This window comes from Patagioenas fasciata, chromosome 2 (assembly GCF_037038585.1).
Source record: "Patagioenas fasciata isolate bPatFas1 chromosome 2, bPatFas1.hap1, whole genome shotgun sequence".
Taxonomy (NCBI): domain Eukaryota; kingdom Metazoa; phylum Chordata; class Aves; order Columbiformes; family Columbidae; genus Patagioenas; species Patagioenas fasciata.
In genome coordinates, this window is record NC_092521.1 from 45646527 (window position 1) to 45661107 (window position 14581).

Sequence of the window (14581 nt, forward strand, 5' to 3'; positions counted from 1 at the left end):
ATGAGCTCTAAATCTCACTGAAATACCACCTTTTCCCACAATATCTACAGTATGAAGGTCCAATCAAGCAGATGCCACCTGATAGTTGTACGAATGATCTTCCCAGCCATGGAGGGCGGATAACCGCTTCCCAAACAGGCATCCTATGCTACAAGCATCAGCTCATAGAACAGTTTCTTTCTTTTGGACACCTGCTGTGGATGTTTGGTGTGGCTTTGCTGACCAGCACTGCCAGAAAATGTCTGTGCTGTCTGCAGCAGAACCAAGGGGAAAAGGCAGAACTCAGTCTAGGAAAAGAAGAGTCCTCCAGTGCCCCGTACTGCAGAGCTGAGCAGCCCTAAGTCTTCCCTCTGATCTCAAAGCAGATAAGTTGGCAGCAAACACACAACCCCTCTAAGGCAGCAAACAGACGGGGAGACAAGAACAGCTCTTCCACAAAGGAACAGGCTATTGAATGCAGCTATAATTTAAAACCTGAGCTGCACCAACTAAAGCAACTTAGCTTCACTGACAGCTTTATGGCTGAACTCTGCCGTGGGTCACTGATTTTATGGATTAGAGAGAGCGGTGTCCCTTAAAAGGACACCTGAAGAACAATTTCCATACATTTTAAATGCACATTTTCCTCCTGCAGTTTTTTTTTTCAGCTGCTGGGAAAGTTGAAACTGAAATCTGTTTCCTAAATATATGCTACATGCATATGGAGTCTAGGTTTGTGGAGTAACACTTAGCGAAGTGCTAAGAAAATGAAGTTACTGTCTGTCTTTTTAGTTTGGATAAAAAAAGAGAAATAAAAGGTGTTTTTTATAATAATAACAACACTTTTTAATACAAATACAGAATAACTTCACATTAATCCTACCTATGGTGGAAAGCAGTGGTGATAAAACTCCTTTTTGATCCACAGATTTGTATTCTGAAACAGTAAGTCATTTGTTCTGGCATTTCTGTCCATAAATTTGCTGATGAGGAAGCACTGTTGTTTCTATTTTGAATAGCTATTCAATCTACTACTGGTTCACAGATGGAGGAAAATACATGGTTTGATCAAGTAAACCAATACAATGGGGAATAATAAAACATTTTTGCAATAGGAGAAATCCTTTCAGATGCAAACTGAAACAGATTTGACACTGTGAGCAGAAGATGATTCCCAGAAATTTTTCTTTCCATGAAACTGAAGAATCTATGTATCAGGGGAATGAATGGCTTCTGGTAAGTAGAAGTGATCCACACTGAGAACAACAGAGAGAGTGCCAAACTTACCCCAAAGCAGCACTTTTGATAACACTAAGGGTAATATGAAAGAGTGAAAGAATGACCAATGGTGTAACTAAGACTGTAAACACCATTTATCATAGTGTCATAGGGATATGTTGTTTTGAGTCTCATTACAAAACTTTGGTTCATCCCTAGTGAGGATGTAATGAGAACAACATAAAGTAAACTCAAGTGAAATATCAGACTAGATCTATAAGAGCACTTGGCTGCCTACAGATGCAAAACAGCAGCTTTGTAGATCTGCTGTGCACCCACACCAGCCAGAGACCACACTCTTACTAGTTTTAAGTGGCAACTGTAAACTAAAGGATCTGATGCCTGTTTGAAGACTTTGTTTCTTAAAGCACCCTGGTCCACTGATTTGGATGCAAAGTCAATGAAAGTGCCATTTTTGATGGCCACTTACATAGAAAATGAGGCCTGAATGACATTTTTTCAATAGGGCTTTTTTTTTTTTAATCTTTAATATAGCACGTCCAACATGCAAAGCTTGAATGTTCTGCTGCCATACAAGAGCACTCTTCTATTATTTTAACACAAAACTACAAAAAGTCACTTTACTATGTAAACTCTTCAATAGAAGATGAAGTGCTGTCTTAAGCCTCTCTGTGTGAAACATGACTAGTTTCACATATTGCACACATTACCATTTAAAATTATTTGGGAGATGACTCTGTAAATGAATTTTAATAATGCCTTTCAGCTGACTGGAGTGACCATTGATTAGTGATCAAACTGAGGGAAAACAAAAAAAAAGACTCTGTTTTGCATGCAAATAACACTATTCCTGCTCCATTCAGCGTATTTGTTGAACAATATTCAGTTAGTGAATGGAAGGATAAAGAGAAGGAAAATACTATTTTATTTCTAACATTTTCCCAGTTTCAGCATCTTCCCTTACTTTATACTTATGGAATTCTACAGTGTGATGTGCAGCAAGAGTTAGAGGGATTCTCTCATTCCTCACTGGAGATGTGGACAACCAGCCCTGATTACGAGATCTTTGGAAGTGCAGGTATTAGCTGCAGGCAACGTAACTGAACTCAGTGCACCATCAGAGCCCAGTGAGTTGAGAAAAAATCTCATATTTTCTTCAGGATAAATTCATTGCCTTCCTGACCCTATCTCACTGATGTTATCTGTAAGAGACTAGGGATTTTCTAATATGTACTGACTCCCATTTTCAATAACGGTGTAAGGCAATTTTCTCCTCACTTGTAATCTTCTTGGGTGTGTACGTCAACACTCGGAAAACATGTAGTTTGATTTTTTCAGTGGGACTTGAGCTTTGTATAGAAAAGCTAAAGTCTCACATACAGTAACAACAACTAACTGGAGTGGAGAATTGCATGTCTTGGATATTCATATCACCTAAATATAAGAATCTAACATAGATGTTTCAATTAGGATGTTGGTCTCCTCAGGATCCCTAATTTAGGAACACATAGGCTAAGATCCTGCTCTGAATTACTTTTTGAGTAATTACTCTTCTCCGTGGCTAGATGGGGAAGCTATAGAGACTCGCTTCCTATTGAAGGCACTTAACCTACATGCCCTTAAATCAGCAAAGTGGACCTTTCTTCCGCCCAGCCGGGTGTTTTCTGGGCAAATATGCACAGGTGCGTAAGAATGGAATATGTCTTAGCCTGCTCTGAAAGGTGATTGAGATCCCACGTCTAAGATGCTCACTTTTCAGTTACCTGTTGTGAGAAGCAGGATTTTGCTGACTGCTCAGTATAACCAAATGAAGGCCCTTCGAACACAGCCGTGGGCAGCTTGAGAACCTCCCGCAGAAACATGTCGTATCTGCCATAAACCATCATGCCACTGGAGTCGGAAATCATTGAGAAAATATCTGAAGGGGCAAAAGACAAGGACACAGCAACTTCAGAGAGAGCTACAGATGTGCTCTGAATTCTGTATCATCTGACTTCAACCAGAAGTGCTAAACAAGATGTTCTGCTTATGGAATCCCCTACTACTGCTACATCTTTAATTATAATCCCTCTCAACAGAAAACAAAGAGAATGATTTACATATGTAAAAAGTAGCTGATTTTGACATTAAAATATTCCTGCTCTTTTTTTTCATTGCGTGTGGTCGTTTTTTATGCAAAGTCTGATGCATGGCATGAGGCAGTAATTTAATCAGATAAGAAGGATCTAATTTGACAAGATGCACAACATCAGCTTTTTGCTTACTGCCAGCCTACCATGTCAAATTGAAATCTTGACAATGAGTTCATTAAGTCAGTTATTATTATTTTGGACACAGAAAGAACTGAAAGTCTTTCAAATGCACTGCTTTTCACTCTTCTACATTTTTTTCTTTGTCTGTTCATGTATAAAAATATCACAGTTTTATTATTCCAGAAATGCATTTTTCTCAGCCTTTACTTTCCTCCGTGTTTAAAATTATCCGAAGCTTAGCAGGGGATCACAGACTAAGGAACATTTATCAGTTTTCAGGCTGTCATGTCAGCTGCTTCATTTCCATGAACCTAGAAGGGAAATTCTGACAACAGGACTGCTGATCCAAAAAATCAGCATCATTCTCCAGCCTTCCGCTGGATGGACCCTGCTCCTATTCTTAAAGCAGACTAAGGAACAAACAGTGTTCAATTTATTATTTATAATTTATAATTTAATTCGGTCTGTATGTGAGTTTCTATGTAGAAAAAATATATTAAAAATGGCACTAAATATAGAAGACTGAACTAGCGCCTGGGATTTCTACATATCTAATCAACAACAATTTGTAAACTCAGTTATCTTTGGCTGTGGTAGAAGGCTCAGAAGAAACTGAAGGTTGACATTAATCCTTTGGTCAAAAAGTCTGAAAAGTTGTGTTCTGGACCTGAGGTGCAGACATCATAGCACTGAACAGAACGTTTTTGACTACAGCTACAAGTAAACTATGCCTTGGCTATTGGGGAACTGGGAATAAATCCTGTGAAATGGGAATCAGTTCTCTAAAACAGATGGAATTAGTATGTGCCCTATGGGAAGAAATATAAATAGTGCATAAATATATTGTACTTCTAAGTGTGAAATGAGAGAGATGTTATTAAAAACAGTCTAAATAAATTGCTAAATGATACCTCATGACGTTGAACATTTGAGGCACTTACCTATATTCTGAATTCAACCATCCCACCCCCCCAAGAAAATAAAATCCATCAATCAGAACCTCAATATATGCAATTTGGCTTAAAAATATGAAGTCAGCTGTGAAGTTCAGCTAAACATTTAGTGGGATTTACTTGGAGATATATATAGTGCAAATCCCAAACCCAGCCACGAAACTATAACTTATCCTACTTCTGTCTTTTCCTACCTTCACTGTTATCTCTCCAAGTACAAAAATGATTAACAGGTAAGAAATGTCACCCAAGAGACTTACATCTTAATTTGTCCATGATCTTTCCTCCACAAAGAGTTGCCAAGGCCATTTTGACAGCAAAAACGGAAATTTTACCATGTCCTTCCCTGTTCAGAAGTAGAAAGTAGACATATTATATAATATGAACCTCTTTCCACTTAAAATGTGTATCATTGACATGACATATTATAGTGTACACTGTAAGTGGATTCCCATACAAAGAAATATGACTTTTAAAATCAAAGTTTATTTTGTGGGAAGACACACCAGTGCATTGTTCTGTAAAGATCTGGGAACAGATTTATTATGTATAAGAAGCTCAGTATTAAACTCCTTATAATACACTAAGGTGATGATTATTACTGCTATTAGTGCTACAGGAGCACTGGAAGGCATCTATCACACTCACAGTCTCCCTATCCTAAGTGCACTATGTATCTTCTGTCTCCAGAAGAGTGCAAATAAATGCAAAAATCAACACTGGGAATTAAAGTGAAAAAACAAAAAGGCTTCACACAATTGCACAGGTTGCATATTGTACCTGTTAATAAGTTCCAACAATTGCCTTTTAAATGATACACCTGACCGCCATGAACCTTTAAGAAGGACTTTGCTGCAAAATGGGGAACATACCTTCGTCCAGAATGAACAAAAGACATTTGTTGTGACATATAGAAAAGTCTTGTCCCTGGTTTGTTCAAGCTGAGGCTATGCCTGGCTCTCTATTTCCAACTTAAAACGCGTAATACTATTAAATCTCAAATGCACACAGGAATATGCCTTGGGGCAAAAAGGCATAGTTTTTTCTGTAAATCTAGCCATTTTCAGGTAAAAATAGAAGACCTTTTTTTTTTCTTTTACTCCCAGGGAGGATCAGACCATATACTGCACTCTCAGGATGCTGTGTTCACCTTTGGTATGTTGCCAGCTCTTCCTTCGACTGTCTTGAAGCACGCAATGCCTTAACTGTAATGCTCCTCGTGCTGTCCCCTTTATCCCTCTGCAGTCGTGATGGTCCCTACTGATTACCCACCACTATGGAAACCTTGGTGTATTCGAGCTGCATGAGTAACACACAACTTCACACACTGCAACACACTCTGAGATCCTAAAACACTAAACTAAGTCCAGTGTTGACAGGAATGGCAGAAAAAAATATGCTGTGATGTTCGGTCCCTTTCCTACAATGAGAATGACCACACTCTCCTAAGTTCCTTTGCTTTTTAATGGGGTTTTTTGGAATCCAAACAGTGAAATGTGGTTGTTCTTGGAATTCTCAGAGTCTTACTGTAAGGCATTAAGAGTCCACAATTGTACTGAAGCAACTTCTATCTGTCATCCAAAATCCTTAGCATTACTTAACAGTAATAGCTTGTTTAATGACATCACTGAGAACATGCTGCCATTATGCTTCAAAAAAGAGACAGTCAGCCAATATTTATGAGATTAGCAAAGTGGTATCCACATCTGCTAAATTCTACTGATAGGACTAATGATGAAACCAGATAATAAAGTTTTGAGTCATTTTCTGGAGATGGCGTTTCTGCGACCTTCAGTCCTTATCAGGGAACATTATGTTTATAAGAGATTTCCTGTTAAAATATATAAAATTATGTCTTACATAAGATAGTCTAACTGCATTGGCAATAGAAATTCAGGTCTTCATGAATATTTCTGAAATTGCCAATTGCCACTGAAGAAGATTGTGTCTGATCAGAACTAGAAGATAAACTGATTCTGGAAAGACATAGAGCTTGTGACTACGTCTGTCTCTCTGCTAACCCCAGACCAGACTAATAACATATTAGTAACATATACGTAACATATACAAATGTAATAGGCATGAATGGTATACTCATGTCAGTACATTAACACATGCTACGTGCTTCACTGCTATGTTCATTAAGTCAGTCAGGTTTTAGAAAATGAGTCAGTACCCTAAGCTTGGCTGGCTAATAATCTTTAAAGTTCGATGAACTAGATTTAGTTTATATCAGTGTAACCCACGATTCTAAATATTAATTCTAAATATCCTTTAGACTCATTTAAAATTATACTTTTTGTCAGAAAATCAACTAGATATTCAGACAAAAAGAAATAAATTCACTACTTCAATAATTAAGAAATAAATCTTTACTATATTCTTTAATACTGGCTTTCATGCACATTTTCATTACATTGTGTTCTCTTTCACTGGCTTCATAAGATTAAATAATAGTATAGGAATTTCCAGACTTCTGTATTTCCATCCTTTGTTGACTGGATTCCAATTTGTGTAAACCAGGACCTAGCACTGTTACGGCTGAGAAATTGTTAATTTCATATTCTTTTTGTGTTTTGTCTTTAGACCTTTCAGACTTTTTCTACACTGTTTCATCATGAGGTTTTCACCTGCCTTTAAAAGACTTGTTATACTTAAGAAAAAAAAATGCTAAGTGGAAGCAGCAGTGTTATTTAGAAGCAATGGAAGAACTAGAGGAAAAAATGAAGCCCATGTGGAAGTGCTTCAGATTAAGATTATTTTTCCCGGTAGGTTTAGTTACATTTACTAATAGGATTATATTCTTGAGTGGCAGACACATATCAACTTGCCTTCAATTTTCCATCCCAGAGCCATCGGCTTTTCCCATACTCAGATGGTTATGAAACAGAGGAACAGAAAAAGAGAATATTCCATTTATCTCTTAAATCTCTTGTTTGAGTTGATTAGTTTTGACACTGTATTTTGCATCAGTCATTTTTATTCATAAAAGCAGCACTAGAGCTAGTATAAATTCAATTTGCCCTCCAAATATATATGTGTGTGTGTGTGCATAAATATACGCACATGCATATATAAATAAATATGACTGAATAACGGACAGGATAATCGGCCTAAGACTCGCCAATATCACTTGGATCCAGAAGTGCCCTAAGCTATGTCTGAGCACTACAGACACCTTTGACTGGCAGTGCTGGGGCCTCAGTGTTCACTGTATAAAAGCAAATGCTGAAGCAGGAGCACAGAGATCTCTACCGAAATCGGAGCTCCCTGACAGAAGGTTTAAGCTGGCTAATGCAAAGAGATATAAATTTTACTAGCAGAAATAGGAGGGGACAGAGAATATCGTCATTTTATATAGCATCTCTCTTAATGAGGTTATTCTTCAGGTCCCTAAAGAAAAGCACTAGAAGCATAAATGATGGCAAAGGCAAACAATGAAGCTGATGTGGACTTAGTAACAACACAGGATGGAAGAAAGGGAATGATGGCAAGGGCTTAAGGTTGTCTCCTACTGCTTGGGGAAAAAAGTGCAAAAAATCACAGAATGATTTGGGTTGGAAGGGATGTTCAAAGGTCATTTAGTCCAACCCCATGCAATAAGCAGGGACATCTTCAATTAGATCAGGTTGCTCAGAGCCCCATCCAGCCTGGCCTGGAATGTCTCCAGGGATGGGGCATCTCCCACCTCTCTGGGCAACCTGTGCCAGTGTTTCACCACTCTCAGTGTAAAAAATTTCTTCCTTGAATCTAGTCTGAATCTTCCGTAATTTAGTTTAAAAACATTACCTCTTGCCCTATTGCAACAGGACCTGCTAAAAATTCTGTCCCCATCTTTCCTATTAAGGCCCTTTTAAGTACTGAAAGGCCGCAATAAGGTCTCCCTGGAGACTTCTCTTCTCCAGGTTGAACAATCCCAACTCTCTCAGCCTGTCCTCATAGGAGAGGTGTTCCATCTTGATGGCCTCCTCTGGATCCTCTCAAACAGGTCCATGTCTTCCCTGTGCTGACAACTCCAGAGCTGGACGTCGGGGTGGGGTCTCACCAGAGCAAAGTAGAGGGGCAGAATCACCTCACTTGCAAGTGACGTGCTTTTAGACACCAGAGCAGAAGGTTTCTTCTTCAAACATGTGGCTGCAGAGAGAGAGCCTCCTCCCCAGTGCAAGGACCGCCTGACAACACCCACAGACCATACAAGGCCAAGTCCAGCTCCAGGGCCTGAATTTGCCTTTTGCGTCAGCAAGGAGCATGGTACCAAATGGACAACAGTGACATTTGTCAGGATGTCTCTAGCAATATTCCTACTGAGATAGCCATATGCTGGAGAAAGCTGTGAAGAAGTAACACCACATCTTTAGAAACAGCGAATGTGTCCTGCAAAATGGACATCGAGAAAATACAATTCTTTTCATTAACTAATCATGAAGTGGTGCCTCCCCAAAGCTTTAAAATTTATTTTTCAAATGTAACAAAATTTCTTTTTTTTTTTTTACTTGTAACCACTTTAATCGGCCAGCCAATGTTATAACGTTATAATAATAAATTCCCATTTTCACAAACAGGTTTCAGAGAATAAATTTTCTTGGAATCAAGCAAAATTATTTCATTTAAGAGGGCAAAATTCATAATGACCAAATCTATGAAATGCATTTTTTGCTGGACTTCCCTTATACAAGCTAGCTGGCCTGTATGGCTTTCAGTGATTAGCAAAGGGGGAAAAGAGAAGGAATTAAACACAGCTCTGAATAGATGGATGAGCAAGAATTTATACTTTCAAAAAAGATACTGAACATCTTTATGTATTGAACTCAGTATGATTCAAATGTGCATTTGATTAAGCAAGGGCATGAATATTTCAAGCTCCTCTGGGTAGACTGGGTCTGTTCCAATAGCCCAGAGCTCACAGCTCCATTCGTAGGACAGGTACGTCAAGGGACAGAGGAAAATCAGCTATGATCTTGTCAGTTAAGTTCTGCAGCTGGAATATCTGCATTGCAATCCTGAATCAGTGCTGAAGATGATCTAGCACAGAATATTTTACAGTCTGTTTAGAAGGAGTCTTTTTGGGAACGGCTCGATTGAATGAGGCTGATGTTCCACCTGGCTGCCTGTGCAGGCTTTGGCACTGGCCTGGGATGAATTTTTCAGAGAGGTTTGAACTTGTCATCTTTTTATAAAGTACTGTGTGCCAGTGTAGGATGTATGCTTTTATTTCATAAAGCCAGTTAATCACTGTAGACCTTGAAGTAAAAGCTATTGCCCAATTTTCATGTGCACTTAAAAACACAAATCAGGCATGTTTTTGTCCTAGTTCTTTAAAGCCCAGCCGCCTCATTCTGCTCACTGGTTTTGGTCTGCTGGGGTCCACTACCACGTGATGCTGACTTTCACACACTAACAGCCAATTAATCTGAATTCTATTTCTACTCATGAATTCTGAATTTGTTAACGTGTAGTTTTCTAAATTTGCACTTTGCTTTTGGCTTAGCATGAAGAAGCACTGCAGTCAGTGTCACATGAAATCTTACACATGATAATTTTTCCTCACTTTTTTTCCATTCAGGGTTGAGCAGCAGGAAAATATAATTATCTGTAGGCCTAACAAATCCCTAAGGAAGTGAAAAAATCATCAAAAAATTGGGATGAATGTTCAGCACAGGCAGTGGGCAAGCTGGTCCACATGCCACAGCACTGCACCATGGTTCCTCTTAAGTTTCTAGCTCCCAAGAAGACATCTGTATTGCAGGTCTAGAGAAATACTCCCTGCCAGAAGGCAGAGAAACCTGCCGGGTTTTCAGCAGCTATAAATGAAAGAAGCAGCTCCATTTAAAGCTTGCTGGCTGAAGGCAGCCAGCACAGCAGACACAGGGCAGTATATATTAACTAGAACTAAATAAATGAGGCAGTGGTAGGCCTACTAGATTTTAAATCACACATTAACTTGTCCCTTGTGGTCCTCTCATATACGTTGAATTGCAGACTCCACTTCTGCACTCTCTTTCTTTGCATTTCAAATGGAGCATGAGAAACTGCACAACCTTTTCTGTACCCACAATACAGCAGGAGTAGTCATTGCCTTCTGTAGCCACAAATACCAAAAATATCTATGATCAATTAAAACAGTCTACTCGTTTATACCAAAGAGCTATTTGGTCTTGGTCTACTGTTTTGGTCTTAGAAAGCTATTTTGGGTTTTTTAGGGTTTGGGGGTTTTTTTGGTTATTGTCTGTGTTCATAGAATCAAATGTGATCACATTAACATTAATCAATAAACAAAAACAATTTATTAGTAACCATCTAGAAGTCTGGATGGCATTTCTGCAGGTCAACCATTTCCTTAAAACAAGGCTAAGAAACAGAGGAGTAAACCCAGCTCAAAGATAACAGGATTATTTTATGGGTGACTGTTGTGAGTTCAGTATGATCCATGTACCTAGTAAGACTCATTTTTTTCATTGGAGAAGACTGCAGGCAATTCAGTTTAACAGTCCAGTTTCTACAAATGGGGGGTGAGTGAGAAAAATAACTCCTCCTGCCTCACAGTTCCCCTCCTGTTCCCCTTACATGCAGTGTATTGCATCTCTGTGACCATGAGACCATGAGCAAAGACTTTGCTCCTCCTTCCACAAACCTGTAGCCTTCAGCAGAGAAAAACATTTCCACTGCCCAAAACTTCAATAATCTAAACCACACTAATGGGTATGGCACATTTTGAGAATCAAATGCTTAACTTGTATGTCTGTATCTGTGACAGGTGTCCAAACTTCCACCACAGTAAAGAGAGATCTAGTTGACACACATCCCCATGAAACCTGAACTTCAATAACTCAGACTGCACCTGAACATCATACCTGATATTTGATGCATTTAAAACAGGGTTATAGGCAGCCAGTCCCTATCTGAGACCCTAGAGCTGGAAGCCTCATCCTGGGGGTCCTTTGCGTGTCTCTGTCCTTCTGGGAAGCACATCCTGGGCACCCTGCTTGGAGGTAGCATGACAGACTGAACTGTTGCTTGGCAAAGGGAATGTGGGTCACAGGCTCCTCACCCCTAGGAGGTCCTCACAGGAGCCCAGAAACAGGTTGTGATCCACAGCATGTGGGATGTTTTCAGGGAAAGCAAAACCTTGCCCCTTTAAGCACAATCTCTGTTTCCCTACGGGGGAGTAAAATCCTCTCCTCGAGTATTCCTGAAGGCTACGGTTTCAAAACGGATTGGCTTCTGTTTTTTCCTCTTGGAGGGACCAGAGAAGAGGTTGGGTGCAGCCTTGTCATGTGGAACATCTACTTTTTCTCCCTGTTGCCATGGTGACTGAGCCGCTGGTTGGTCTGGCTCCAAAAGGTGCATGGTGCCCAACACCAGGACCTTTGAGCAGGAGGATGAGAAAGAGGGAGGGACATAGAAGCAGCATCCTTCTTTTAATGTGTCATGGCCAGTGTTTTCAACTGGTGAATTCTCAAAATATAATGCATAAAGAGGCAATAGGTTATCTGCATCTGACAGACTTAACCACTGTTCTCAAATAATCCAGGTTTGAGTATTGCAAATATTGTGGTATAGGTTGACGACTATGTATTCAGAAACCGTATTATGTATACACAGTATACTCATAAAAGTAAGTGGTTCGCTCTGTCTCAGACTTGTCCTTTTTGTAGTACAGGCTCCATGCAGCAATAAGCAACATGAATTTCAGCATCACTTCCAGGTCTTTATCCTATTTCTGTCATGGTCACAAAATCATACTGCGCTGGCATAAGCCAGAAAAAAAAATTGCTTACAGCTGCAAGAACTTGCAGGAAAATGAGCTCTTTCAAAATAATGAGCTATTAACCCATGTCACGGCTGCAGAGGCATTGCAGTGGTGTCAGCCACTGGTGTGTCAATAAATAACGAGGCAAATTAAAAGTGGATGTAAATTTGTTTCATTAGATAATTCTTCTTTCATATAAACTGGAACGAGTCTGAGTACTGGATGAAAACACAGTTGTGCTCATTTTGGCTCGAGAGAAACAAAAGCAGAAGTGCTTAATTTAGGTTCTCTCCCTAGTTAGCACTATTCGAATGCCCATTATTTGGGTCAGAATTTACCTTGTTCGATTGATTTCCAAAGATATTTCCGGACTAAGCAAAGTCCTTTCACCAGTCAGGAGGGAGTGGAAGAAAGGCAGACTTACGGATCAAAGGCCGCTAGCAAGAAGTTGAGCAGCAAGCTGATGGACTGCTCCACGTTGATCTGGTGGGTCGTCGGCATCCGTTTGTTGAGCTGGTAGAAGATGGTGGAGATCACAGCTTCCAGGCGAGCCACGTTCAGTTCAATGTTGGGGTCCAGGTTGTTCAGTGCGTTTTCCCGCAAGGCTTCTATCACGTTCCAGATGTCCACCAGGTGCACTAGGGCACAGGACAGAAAGAGTCAACAGGGACATGCGCTCCTGAAAGTAACTGAGAAAAAAAGTCACCTCATCCCATGGGGTGGGGAATACCACAATCACACGGGACACGCGTCACGAATAATTAAACAAATGTATTTTCCATCACTGAGAAACGAACTTGGTAGCAGAAAGAGCAAATAGAATTCAAATCTGTTAATAAGCAAACAATATATTATTAGTTGTAATGAGTACAACCTCAGCTCTGGAAATCATTCCTCATTGTATAAAGTATTCAAGTCAAAATCTGTATTTTATGGAAATCACTGAAAGGTAAACATATGCTAAGTGTTTTTCTGAACCATTCCTCTACGAATCCCCATTCAGAAATTACTTTTAGATATTAATTTGCATAGCAGATGGGCTTTTCGGAAGATCCTGCGACTACTAAGTGCTTAACACATACTGACATTTTGAAAATTCTTTTCAGCAATTTGTACAGAAAGCAAAATATTTTACAAAAGCAGAATTGCAATTGAGTCAGGGTAGACAAGCTACATTTAAACACAGAACACGTAATGAAGTGATCCCAAAGTTGTATTTTGCATCTTTTAAATATATTTGCCTAATGATGTGATAAATCTCTCTCTTTGCTAAAGTCCCAGTCCAAGCTGAATTTCATGGGGGCTGTTTTTACCTACAGGACAGCTTAATGGACAATCTCTGCTCACCCTTCATATTATACCCAGACAGAAATTTTGTTTGCATAGCACTGTTATTGTGGCAGTATGATCAGCTTGCAGCAGATTGGCATTTCCAGAAGTGGTGGAGCATGCCAAAAATTTACAACCCCCCTACATTCATTCAAAATTTGGATTTAGTTCAAACCTGAACGCAAAGAATCATCCTTTTTTTTATCTTAGGCATTATCTACTGTCTTACTGAACCATCAGTAACGTATAAATAATGAGGTTCACAGTGAAAATTATCTTTTTTTTTTTTTTTTAACCAGAGAAACTACTGTATAGTTTTCATTACTTAGCATGGCGATATCTCTTACGACATGTCAAGAGCCATCTGTATATGGAAGGAGATGCATTTTTTTTTGTGGATAGAGAAATGTAATTCTAAATCTCATCATTATATTTTTACTTGCTTGGTTTGCAGGTGCTGTCTCAGATTGCAATGTGACATGATGGTCTGATGGCAGGGAAATGTAAACTAATACTAGATAGATAAATGAAACCAGATATACTGTCATTTTACTTGGTCTAGAATTTTTCCCTATGATTAGGTTTCTTTTCCTTCTGCCTCAGGAAAAAAAGAATCTCTAATGCCCTGCTCCTGCATCTGTAAACCCAAGCAGGAAGATACACCACACAGGTGAGCAGCCACAGCAGCAACTACTTCAGGCACCAGGTAAGACACTTTTCCACTTCTTCTTGCTGTTCCATAGCAAATAATTTGGAAAAACTGAAAAATGCAGTTCCATCGTGACACCTAAATATTTATTTGGCCTTTATATTAAAAGGAAACATCTACAGGTGAATTTGTATGCTGGTAGGATGTCCTCAGACCGTCATTCTGAATTAAGCCAGGTGGGTGGAGCACACTACCTCTCTGAGCTCTTCCTTTTTGTCTTCTAGCTGAGCGAAGAGCATCTTGCCCATAAAAGACCTGGCTCAGAGGCCAGACTAGGCAGAGAAAGGAAGAAGCCACCAGGAAGCAGGCCATGGGCTGGTTCAGAACAGAAGGGTTAATGAGCATTTCCCACTCCAGCTCATCACTATCA

At 39.5% G+C, this 14581-nt stretch overlaps 1 protein-coding gene across 14 annotated transcripts in view; it reads right to left on the bottom strand.

The window, feature by feature from the left end:
- DTNA (dystrobrevin alpha) overlaps positions 1 to 14581 on the bottom strand; it is a 231034-nt gene that overhangs the window by 56908 nt on the left and 159545 nt on the right. For all 14 annotated transcript variants that reach the window (XM_071804146.1, XM_071804154.1, XM_065830279.2 and 11 more), the window contains 3 exons: positions 12598 to 12811; positions 4684 to 4769; positions 2982 to 3136 (listed from right to left, as the gene is read on the bottom strand). In XM_071804146.1, the coding sequence (XP_071660247.1) occupies positions 2982 to 3136; positions 4684 to 4769; positions 12598 to 12811 (455 nt within the window). The remainder of the gene's footprint in view (positions 1 to 2981; positions 3137 to 4683; positions 4770 to 12597; positions 12812 to 14581) is intronic.